Here is a 12,431-nt window from a genome sequence, read left to right on the forward strand (position 1 = left end):
ACACAGCCACATTCAACCTTTCAGCGACGGTGTATCTACTAAACATTAAGTGAAAAGCCTTTTTTTAGAGCAAATATAACAGACTCTTTCTGCTGCTGAATTTCTGAGGCTAAACAGCACTCTTCATGCATGTACTCCTAAATGAATCCACCAAAGAAACATAGTCAATACACAAGTACCTATTTGGCATTTGAGTTTAACAGAATGATCAATGATAACAATTATATGATATCAATATGGGATAAGTTAGAGAAAAGAGAAAATTTCTGATTCCTGATTCATATAATGGTCCACAACATCAGACTGTAAATTACACCAGTTCAGTCTGGTAATATAGGCTACAGCCTGTACACTAATGCATGGAAGGTCTTTGCATGAAGCCCCAAAAATACACACATTTCTACCGCAAAAGACCGCAAATACATTTCTAGTTCTATTTCCGCAACTGCAAAGCACTCTGGGGGAAAAGGAAAGCCTCTCCAGTAACGGCCCACCGTCCAGTCCAAACCGAACGAGGCCACGTGTGTGAGACCTGGCCTGATTCCCACAGGTCTCTCAGCTTCACTGCCGAGGTAAAGCGCCCTGGGCACCAGACCTGAGCTCTGCGGAGTCGAGCTGGCAATCCTGCCAACGCAAACAGAAATATATCCTCCAGATAACAGAGTTATCAGAAACAAAAACAGCCCGACTTCAGTCTTTAACATAATCAGTTTCAGACGCTGCAGGCCTTCAGACTGAAGTGGTTCTGAAGTGGGGGATTGAATGGCCATTTGAAAACAGAGCATAATGCAATTATGTATTCTTCATCTGGTGGATTATTCCATAAAATAATACACAGAGACCACACAGGTGGCCAAGATGAAAAATGAAAGAGCAAAAAATTTTATATTTCCATTTATCAATCCCTAGAAAAACTCAAGGAAAGACAATGGTAATGGGTAAAAGGTATACTATATCCTCCTATGGTATGTATTGATAATGCAACGAATGCCTTGCAGTTATGTACAGGCATCATTTAAATTCAGCAGCGGGACTCAAAGCAAAGGATTCTGGGTCTTAGGATCAGGGGGCTCAACAAAGGATGGGACATTATCGTTGTATCCTTGAGCAACATGCTTCACCTCAATTGTTCCTCGAAAAATAAAATGCTGCGGTCTGTCCCTAAACTCGTACGCATAATGCAATGCGGGGTGTCCTTAACTTTGAATAATAATTTCAACCAGATGTTTTTCATTACTTGCTCAACATGTTTATTCATGTCAGAAGTTGGTTAACACATACTGACAGCTATGCGCATAACTTCAAAACAATCAACAACTTTTGCATTCAACAGTTAAGCGTTACCATTAGGAAAGATAATCCTGACACAGGCCTGGATTCAATCAACAACTGTATTAACTAAGTCTTACAATAATTATTGATGTAAATACATTGTTTTCTCTATAAACACAGTTCTGGGTTTGGCAGAGACCAAAATGAACATGCCAAAGTGTGTCTTTGAAGGAAGGAAATAGCTCTATTTGGACAGACAGAGACAGGCTAATAGTCTCTCAGAATTAAAAACGTTTATTAGTAAATAGTCATAGTTTATTTATATTTGTTTATTTGTAATACCTCTCATTCAGAGTGACAAGCAGGGGCATTAAGTGAGGAGGACTTCACAGGACTATTAATAAAGAGGGCTCAGACACATACAGCACATCTGTGACAGTGTGCCATGCAGCCAAATCAGGATGATGTTCCATCCAGGCCTATGACTTCAACTGTTCTTCACACAACAGACACATGAACAGCAAACACATAACATACAAACATCATTCTAGTTGAATTTTTGTTTTTTGGCACAGAAGCCTGTGTGAGTTTAGCTGGGAGCACTACAGACAAGGGGAAGGGCTACAGTACGAGCCGGAGGTTTTACTCGCCACCATCTCTCGTTCAATTCCGCCATCTCCAAAGGGAGATTCACAGAGCTGCTCCGTCTCCAAAGGGAGATTCACAGAGCTGCTCGTTCTCCAAAGGGAGATTCACAGAGCTGCTCGTTCTCCAAAGAGAGATTCACAGAGCTGCTCCTTCTCCAAAGGGAGATTCACAGAGCTGCTCCTTCTCCAAAGGGAGATTCACAGAGCTGCTCCTTCTCCAAAGGGAGATTCACAGAGCTGCTCTTTCTCCAAAGGGAGATTCACAGAGCTGCTCGTTCTCCAAAGGGAGATTCACAGAGCTGCTCCTTCTCCAAAGGGAGATTCACAGAGCTGCTCTTTCTCCAAAGGGAGATTCACCAAGATGCTCCTTCTCCAAAGGGAGATTCACAGAGCTGCTCGCTCTCCAAAGGGAGATTCACAGAGCTGCTCCTTCTCCAAAGGGAGATTCACAGAGCTGCTCCTTCTCCAAAGGGAGATTCACGGCGCAGCAGCAGTGTCGAAGGGACCAGCCGGCACATTTCACTCACACAAGCGTATCTTTGTCCGTTTGATCTGAAGTCTCCTGTTTTCAATCCAAACAGCTTGTCATGCGCTGAGCGTTCCGACATCGCTGAAGCCCGTTCGCACATCAAGCGATCGCTGCCTTTTCTTTCTTTTCTTTAATCTCCAAAAGGGGTCGGTGTGTTTCTGTTTTGGGGAGTGCTGCTCTTTCTTGCTATCAAACTGTGTGCCCAAGTTCAAGAAAACAACCTACTGTTTATTTTTTTGCAATGCACTGGGAAAAAACATTTTTCTTTTGAATTTTCTAAGATAACATTTTGCAGAGAGTGTGTGATATTGAAATATAACATGGTGTTCCCACTGGTGCCCCTAATAATATCGCTGGATCTGCTGGCACAACAGCAAAAATAGTATTCACGGCAAAAATAAGTATTTAGGGAATACCATACCAGGCCTTGAGAAGCCCTGATTATTACTGGACCCTCGGCCCACTTCATATAAACAAAACAGCAACACATAGTTCATTTCCATCCTGCCCTTAGAGACGCTGAAAGGAATTCAGTTAAGACATACGTACATGTATAAACACACGGCACGGATAAGATAAGAATTTGATAAGCATGTGCGCTAAAACCACAGTCACATATATTAAGGGAGAAGAGTGTTTTGGTGTAATAGTTTGAATTAAAAGTGCTTTTAATTATATTCTTGCATATTGTTACATCTTCACAGCTGCAATGTGGGTTTTGACTAGAAAACCGGAACCAGTCCCCATGCTGGGCTTCTGTTGGGAAGGTGGGGTTTGCTGTTGGGAAGGCGGGGTTTGCTGTTGGGAAGGCGGGGTTTGCTGTTGGGAAGGCGGGGCTTCTGTTGGGAAGGCGGGGTTTGCTGTTGGGAAGGCGGGGCTTCTGTTGGGAATGTGGGGTTTGCTGTTGGGAAGGTGGGGTTTGCTGTTGGGAAGGCGGGGTTTGCTGTTGGGAATGCGGGGTTTGCTGTTGGGAAGGCGGGGTTTGCTGTTGTGAAGGTGGGGTTTGCTGTTGGGAAGGCGGGGTTTGCTGTTGGGAAGGCGGGGCAGCTGTTGGGAAGGCGGGGTTTGCTGTTGGGAAGGTGGGGTTTGCTGTTGGGAAGGCAGGGTTTGCTGTTGGGAAGGCGGGGCTTCTGTTGGGAAGGCGGGGTTTGCTGTTGAGAATGCGAGGCAGCTGTTGGGAAGGCGGGGTTTGCTGTTGGACAGGGCCTCTACGAAGTGAGCAGTAGGGCAGAACACGCAGAGGCAGCGATGCTCCAGGACTCGAGCCACAGAGGGGCAGTCCGCCTCCTGCAGAGGCAACAATGCAAGCTGACCTCCTGACCTTCTCATCCAGAGCCTCGAGGAGATGAACAATACGAGCCTTATTTATCTCCCGCCAATCTCGCCCCACGTCCCGCCTCCGCCATTTACTGCCCGGGGCTGCTGGGATTCCTGCGTTTCCACACGTTAGCAGGCTAACGGAGAAAAGGCCTGAGATTGCCTAAATTTAGGGGCGGGGGGGGGGGGTGGGTTGCGAGGGGGCATAGGGATTAGACCTGATTACTCCAGCAGAGTACTGTATTCACAGTTATGGAAGCTTTGTAAGTGTTGCTGTATAGAATGTAGAGTAGAGGTAATTCGGTAACTAGCATTTTCAAACAAGGTTGGGACTAGATTTAAGAAACTTGTTCAGGGGTACACTGGAAAAAAAAAACTATTCATCCATGCTATTCATGGAAGTGAAGAACGTACAGTTAATACGCAATAAAATATTCAGTATTAAATAAACTCAGACAGAGTTTACTTGAATCCATTATGGCCAAAGTGGACTCATATAAACTCTCAGAGTGTATTTAACACTGAATATCTCACTGTATATCCATGGATGTAATATACAAACATACAGTGTGTTCTGTAGGGACCATAAAATAATAGGAAAATAAAAATATAAACATCCCCACTATTAGTTAATTATGCTCATTTATCTGATGAGCTTTGTTGCTTAATCTGCGCAGACAATCCCAGTGCTGACCTGTTCATTCTGCTTCAAGCAGATATTACACATTTCTATGGAGCTGTCTGTAATAATAAAAAGTTAATGGAAAAATAATTGCCCTAAGTGAATAAATACCCTTCTGATTCTGCCCCGGGGAGGGGCCTTCCTATTCCTCCCCACACCCCCCCCCCCCCCCCAGCTACATACCCCAGCATGAACAAAAAGCATATTGTTCCTTCGATGTCAGCAATCTCCAGACAACATATTAAAGTCTATTCTGTGACTGTAGAAGCCTTTGTGACCAGAGAGTCTGTCCTATTCACTGCTGTGAGTTTGACATTCTCAAACACACTTTACTTTCTGACAAAAATCTGACATCATCTTACAGCCGTGTGTAAGTCTGAAGTGTTAATGGATTCTGGACATTTCAAAAGGAGGGGTGATAAGGAATTACTTACGCTCATCTTAAAGATTGACATAAATTTACAGCATCTCAGAAAGTATTTACCACAGTACTTCTGCTTGGACATGGATATCTGTTTCATCAGAAAAAATGTCCAGGAGCAGTATGAATTTTTCAGACCATATTTGTAGAATATATACCTACTGCCCTCACATTTGTTCAAATAACTTCTTCCAAAATGTTAAACACATTTACTCAAACTCTTGTCTTGCCCTTTCCTTTGAATAGTTCATGTAAGCAAGCAGTTTTTATATTTGTAATCATAGGCTTATTAATTTCAGAACTCCCAAACTCATAAGCATATGAAAAATACAGTTTGCTGAAACTGAAGGATAGGGTTTTGTGCAGGAAAGGCTGTGTAGGGGCCAGAGTTTGTTCTTTTCTGCTCTGGAGGGGAAGACGGACAACTGTTGTATCAGCGACCCAAAGGAAGACTGATATTCCCAAACAAAACACGAAACAGCTGTCAGGAAACCCTCTTTCTATTCTTTTAACTTTGATTTCCTTTTAGAGGAAGAAGTGTCGTCAACGTGCATGCCCTACTTCTATCTCTTTCAGAGCTGGAGGGGGAAAAACCCACTTTGCTCTGGTTGGGTTAACTTCTATGGAAACAGGCTTACATAATAAGGCCAGATCAGCACAAAGATCAAGCAAACAAACAAATTTCATCTGATTGTCCAAGCTCATTGCAATGCATTGTTTTCATGCATACAGAATTAGGCACAGTGTCCAGCTCCATGAACCCTCATTGCTAACCTGAGGCTAACTCCACAGCTAGCATCTGCATTCACCCGCCTGCAATACCGCTAACCTGAGGCTAGCTCCACAGCTAGCATCTGCATTCAGCCGGCTGAAATACCGCTAACCTGAGGCTAGCTCCACAGCTAGCATCTGCATTCAGCTGCCTGAAATACCGCTAACCTGAGGCTAGCTCCACAGCTAGCATCTGCATTCAGCTGCCTGCAATACCGCTAACCTGAGGCTAGCTCCACAGCTAGCATTAGCATTCACCCGCCCGAAATACCGCTAACCTGAGGCTAACTCCGCATTCATCCACCTGAAATACCGACATGCATCTGAGTTGTAAGCTATTCTGGGAATGGGCGCATTGAAACACATGAAAATGTGATCTGAGAGCTCTTATTGCAGGAGCGTCTGAAGGTGTTGCGGCTCACGAGCCATCCCCAGCCTCTAAGGGTGGCCCGACGCAGAGTCGTCTGCTGAAAGCCGTGTCGACATCACCGCGTCTCTGTTGACACCAGACCAAGGTCAGCGGTGCAGGAGAACAGGCGTAGATATGCGCTACTGCCTGCCAGTTCTCATTGGCTTCTGCTGCTCCAAGCCTTCCCAGGATCCCTCAGTGGATTCCACTGGTGCAAACGACTTTGCAAGATCCTCAGTCAGTGTGCGAGGGAAATGTTTCGCATTTCTTGTGAATAGCCTGCATGTTTTTTTTTTTTTTCTTTTTTTGTTTTGTGAAATTCATCCCTGAGAACCGTCCCAGAATCTCCCACTTCAGGAGATGATATTAAAAAATACTCAAAATACGAAAGTGTGCAAAAACAAGCAACACTGTTTTTTATATTAAGCACAGTAGGCATGTGCATACAGAGAGCAGCTGCACTCCTGTTACTGGCCTCACAGCTGCAGGCCACAGGAGACGGGGCGTGTCGGTATTAAAACACTGCTGTCCTATTTAATGGACTGCACGCCTGGCTGAACCACACTGCTAACCCAAATATCACGCGCTACCAAGCGGGTCTGAATCATTCACCATTCATCTCCTGATTAACTGACAAATTGCATAATTTCCAGAAGACAAATACACCATGCAGTGCCAGCACAAAATGTATCTTACATTCCTGTTGCCTTAAGTATCACAAAAACTGTTTGTTAATGTCCAGATTGCCATCCACTTGTAAAGGGAGTATTTTATGATAGATAAGTTGAAAAACTGCACACAGCACAGATGCATGCTCAATATTTCTCAGCGCTGCAGTGTCACACTGTCACCTGGAAAACAACCTCACAATCAGAACTTCATCCAAACCACGGGACACAAAGAGCAAACCGGGGGAAATGTGAAAAGGGCATCGCTGGGTTATTCAGAGCCTGCCGCTGCAACTCTTAGTGCGGGCCAACTTACCCTAAAGATCAGCCTGTGGGAGCTGTGTGCTATATATACAGTACATATATTAACACACATTTTATAACCACCATTACAACTTGAATAAACGATGCATTTTGAAATAAAAAGGGCTTCATTAAAAAGGCCTCTGGGAGATTCATGAGGGTAGCACCATTTTGACAACCACTCATTATTCCCGTCTTTCAGTACACAATGTTAAATAATGTACTGAGCATAATTTATCACATGACATAATTCACTACATTCAACATTTATAGGTAGATGGTTTATCTTCTTGGCTCATTTCAAAACATTCTGATGAAAAGTGTTTTGGTTTGCATAAGTTTCAGCAAGCTGTATAACTTCTACACACTGTGGAACTTTTCACCATGGACAAGCAATCTGGAAAACTATGTCTTCCTTAGATCTCTAAAGTACAAAGGCCATTCCTGTCAGATCCAAACCGTTTGATGAATCCCAGTCTGGCTGTGCCTGACTGTTGGAAGACCCTACAGTGTGTCTCCAGGAACGCTGTCCCAGCCCTACAGTGTGTCTCCAGGAACGCTGTCCCAGCCCTACAGTGTGTCTCCAGGAACGCCGTCCCAGCCCTACAGTGTGTCTCCAGGAACGCCGCCCCAGCCCTACAGTGTGTCTCCAGGAACGCCGTCCCAGCCCTACAGTGTGTCTCCAGGAACGCCGTCCCAGCCCTACAGTGTGTCTCCAGGAACGCCGTCCCAGCCCTACAGTGTGTCTCCAGGAACGCTGTCCCAGCCCTACAGTGTGTCTCCAGGAACGCCGTCCCAGCCCTACAGTGTGTCTCCAGGAACGCGGTCTCAGCCCTACAGTGTGTCTCCAGGAACGCCGCCCCAGCCCTACAGTGTGTCTCCAGGAACGCTGTCCGAGCCCTGCAGTGTGTCTCCAGGAACGCTGTCCGAGCCCTGCAGTGTGTCTCCAGCCTTTCAGTCGAGCTCAGGGATCACGAGCGCGTAACGAGCGTCTCCCACAAAGGAAGCCTCGGATATCACTGACTGCCGACTGAAACCCAACACCGCTCGGACTGAACGCTGACTGTGACTGCAGCTTAGCACGGCTGCTGGAGCTCAGCACTAATGAGCAGGACCTGGGTTACACAGAGGCTAGGAGTCACAGCCCAGCTGGCTAGCCGAGGCTCTGGACTAATGAGCACACCGGACCTGGGTTAAGCAGAGGCTAGGAGTCACAGACGAGCTGGCTAGCTGAGGCTCTGGCTCGGCCACCAACATTCCAGCAAAGAGCAATTTTCCATTTTCCAGAAAAAAAAAGCTTTAGCCTGGGCACTGCAGCTCTGGGATGTGTAGGCTGACCAGCTGAATGCCTTTATTGTCCTTTAGGACATCCATCCATTAAAGCCGTCCCTGTCTTCTTCGTGAAAGCCAGTGCATTTGGGCTGGCCGCGTGCCAAAAGAAAATGGCGTCCAGGATTCCTTTAATAACTGACAAGCCCACTGCAGCCTGAGCACCCTTAGCATGGCCAAGCCACCCAACACTGGAAACAGGCCCCTGATTCGCTACCCAACACCGACACAGGCTCCAGATTTGCTACCCAACACCGGAAACAGTGCCTGATTCGCCCCCCAACACCGGCAACAGGCTCCTGATTCGCCGCCCAACACCAGCAACAGGCTCCCGATTCGCCGCCCAACACCAGCAACAGGCTCCCGATTCGCTACCCAACACCGGCAACAGGCTCTCGATTCGCTACCCAACACTGGCAACAGGCGCCCAATTCGCCACCCAACACCGACAACAGGCTCCCAATTCAGTGGATTTAGCGTCGCAAGCTAGCGCCTGCCATAAACTTCCAACATAGTGACATCCTGATTCCAATCCACCCCCCACCCCCCACCCCAGCAGCCCATCCACAGGGGGGGGGGGAATCTGAGATTCTCGGGGGACTGCAGAGCGCTGTGCTTTATCTCTGGACAGCAGCAGAGGTATGCAGTGGGAGCGGGGCTTTGCGAATGCGATCCCCATCGCTGGACCCAGATCACAGCGCTGGAGCAGGGCCCTGTGTGTTTACACTGGCACCCCCGTCCCGCCCCACAGACACGACTTCAGTCAGCTTCACTGGGACCTGCTTATCCCACAGTTTATTTCCTTTAGCAGCCCACGCAGAGTAAAACATGCAGTTTATTGAATTTTGCAATGAGATCATCCAACCCTTTGAAAGAACATGTAAAACTTAATATGATTAATGCACAAAATATGAATTTATCTGATGTCTGTGGTACGACTACAGTGGTTTGGTTACAAACATAGAACCCAGAGAGGAGGGTAAAAGAACTGGATCATAACAGCATGAAGTGAGAAGCTTTGAATGTTCCTCACAGTTCCATCAGAACCCGGGTTCTCAGCAGGGGTTCCGTGAAGGTTCTGTAGGAGGTCCCTGGCCAGATTTGATATTTGATGACTCTGTATAGATTTGGGAATATATTTCTAAATATAAAACCATTTTCTATGTTTGAAAACCTCTGCATTATAAGTTTTTAAAAAATCAGCTGCACTGACTTACTGTGCATCGAGTGCACGTGATGCCAGGCTGCTGGGTTCTAGTCCTGGCACAGAGCGATCGCTTTCGTTCAGGCTGTGGCGTCGTCATGGGTACTGTCGCTAGGGTATTATCGATGTGAAATACACCCTTTCAGGATCTGCGGTTGGTTTCAGTCACTGCTTGATCTACGGGGGGTTCTGCTGTTGCCACATGGTCTGGGTCTGTGTGGAGCAGCGCTTCAGACACAGGGCTTCAATTAACCCTTCAGACTCAGCGGAGAGGGACTTCAAAGAGCGCACAGCAGAAAGAGCGGACTGGGCCCGATACCAGCCTGCCTGCTCAGACAGGGGCATTAATCTGCGTCACAGCCATAATCCTGCAACGAGACTGAAAGCCTGCGTTTCCTGCTTCAAACAGGCCTGTTACTCCACTGGATGGATCCCCCCTCCAACACACACGCACGCACTCAACACAAGCACAAACACACACACACACACACACACGCACGCACGCACTCATACACAAGCACAAATGCACACACGCGCACACTCACACACACAAGCACAAACACATGCACGTATGCACGTGCACACACACACACACACGCAAAAACACACGCACGCACGCACACTCACACACACAAGCACAAACACATGCATGCACGCACGCACGCACGCACACACACAAGCACAAACACACGCACGCACGCACGCACGCACACTCACACACAAGCACACACACATGCACGCACGCACGCGCACACACACACACACACACGCATGCAAGTACGCACACACTCACACGTATGCACGCACACACGCTCACACACACACACTCCACCACACGTTCTCTGCAGTCAGCAGTTGGCGGCTGCCCTGCCCCCATCTCTGGGTCCTGCTCAGAGTCAGACACACGTAGTCCACACATCAGCGAGGCCGCCTCGCAGGGGAAAGGCTGCACTGTAATATGAATACGCGTGTTTCACACTTCCTACAGCGGCACTCCCGCCATGCCAGAAAATCACAGCGCAACTCTCTGAGCGCGTGCAGTACGCACCGCTCACAGCCAACCAATCTGCATAAACAAGATAAATAAACAATCAACAAAAAGTTTGTGGACCAAATTAAATAAATGAATACAAACCAATCTGTTGTGATGTATTTTCCTTATAGGCTTCGGTCACTTCCTGTGGGCTAAACTTATGGAACAAGCTAACGCCTAGCATGCCGCTCTAACAGAGGCTGGAGATCCATACAGGCCAAGAGACCCTGTCAACAGAGAGAACGGGGGAGATACTTTACCCCCTCAGTTTGCAGGGCTTGTCCAGCCCGTGCAGGGAAGCCCCTCATCTTTCATAAGGAGAGGCTTACTGTTTTAATCCCACATCTGGCCCTGGTTACAGTGCCCTGGTACACTCAATTGAAATGGGATGTGGGGTGGAATCTCTCTCTGCCTTTTGGAAACTACAGCGTGGTTCAATAAATCACCAATAGCACCAAAAAAAAAAAAGAAAATAAACTTTCATTTTCATTCTTTCATTACATAACAATTTCTTTTTGAAACCATGACAAACAAGTTTAGGTGGTCCAATGATTGAAAATGGAAAACAATAAGAGGGATGTTTTAATTGGATGTAGTTCTGCCAAAAACACATATAATGCAGTTACAGTTTAAACTTCATGTTTCATACACACATGTTGGCATGCGTGTTGCTGACAGGAGGATTAAGCTCGGACGTATTGCAGCACCATCTGATCATATAACTGCCACGATTTGATTATTATCTGCACTGGATATGACACATAGTACAGGTACTAAAAATATATGTGCACCTATGAAAACAACAAAAAAAGACGTATTGTGACCAGGAGCACACATTTCTGAAGTCCCTCTCATATTAGAATCTCTGCAAGTTATAATGGTTTGAGAGTATTTTTTTTGTTGTTGAATATACTAATCAAACACAGAAAAAAACTATTTCTTTAGCCTGATTTTGTACCCAAACGTACTCTCTGGCTGCAAAAAATCTTGTCTACTGAAAACAGCTGCTGCTGATTTTCAAGATACTAGATACAAGACTAAAGTGATTCATGAAGTATAGCTTGAAATTAAGTGTGGTGCCTTAAATGTATAAAACAGTGCGCAGCGTGCGCATAACTGTTTTGCTGTAAAAGGTCAGCACAGCCCTCGAGACGCGGAGTTTCCACACAGCGCTGCGCTGGTCTGAGGCCTGTTTCCCTGCGGCTAATATTATTTAGATTTCATGTCTGCTGTACAAATCTTCCCTCTAGTTACTGTCCATTCAGTTCCACTCAAACCAGAAAATCAGATCCAATTTAGTCCTGAAGGGGTGTCTTTTTATCCCCCTTGTGAAATGCACACTAGACCTCACATCTGATATCACGAACTAGAGACCAGAGAGAAAATGGCTGTTTTCTCCAGTAACAGTCAGCGCAGCTCGTTTTGAACACATGGGCTTGGAATCGTGAAACACTCTCATTGGTTCCTCAGGGTTCACCACACCTTTGTCATTGGCTTGATACGCGTGACACAAACACAGAGGAGATCCATTAGGAAAGCAGGCCAGGGACGCAGTTTTCCCAGAGGGCCGTGGGGCGGGTTAAGGGGCTTACCTGCGGGCAGTCTTTGATGTAGTGTCCCTTGTTGAAGCACAGGTGGCACAGGTAGTTGGGCGGCGGCCTCTTGCTGGGTTTCCGTGGCTCGGAGGAGAGGGACAGGTCGGAGAAGTGGTCGGTCAGCGAGCTCAGGCCATCCACGATGTTGTTGAGGGAGCCGCAGGGGGAGGTGCTTTTATACGGCCTGTTATTCAGGGCCTACAGAGGAAGAGCAGAACAGAGGAACAGCGATCAGCTCCTGCTTTTATACG

The 12,431-nt window shown here is 46.7% G+C and overlaps 1 protein-coding gene across 1 annotated transcript in view; it reads right to left on the reverse strand.

Annotated features, from left to right (window-relative positions):
- LOC135243040 (zinc finger CCHC domain-containing protein 24-like) overlaps positions 1–12,431 on the reverse strand; it is a 48,992-nt gene that overhangs the window by 29,480 nt on the left and 7,081 nt on the right. Inside the window, exon 2 of the mRNA XM_064314502.1 lies at positions 12,178–12,378. Coding sequence (XP_064170572.1) covers positions 12,178–12,378 — 201 coding nt within the window. The remainder of the gene's footprint in view (positions 1–12,177; positions 12,379–12,431) is intronic.

Source organism: Anguilla rostrata, chromosome 2 (genome assembly GCF_018555375.3).
Source record: "Anguilla rostrata isolate EN2019 chromosome 2, ASM1855537v3, whole genome shotgun sequence".
NCBI classification, from domain to species: domain Eukaryota; kingdom Metazoa; phylum Chordata; class Actinopteri; order Anguilliformes; family Anguillidae; genus Anguilla; species Anguilla rostrata.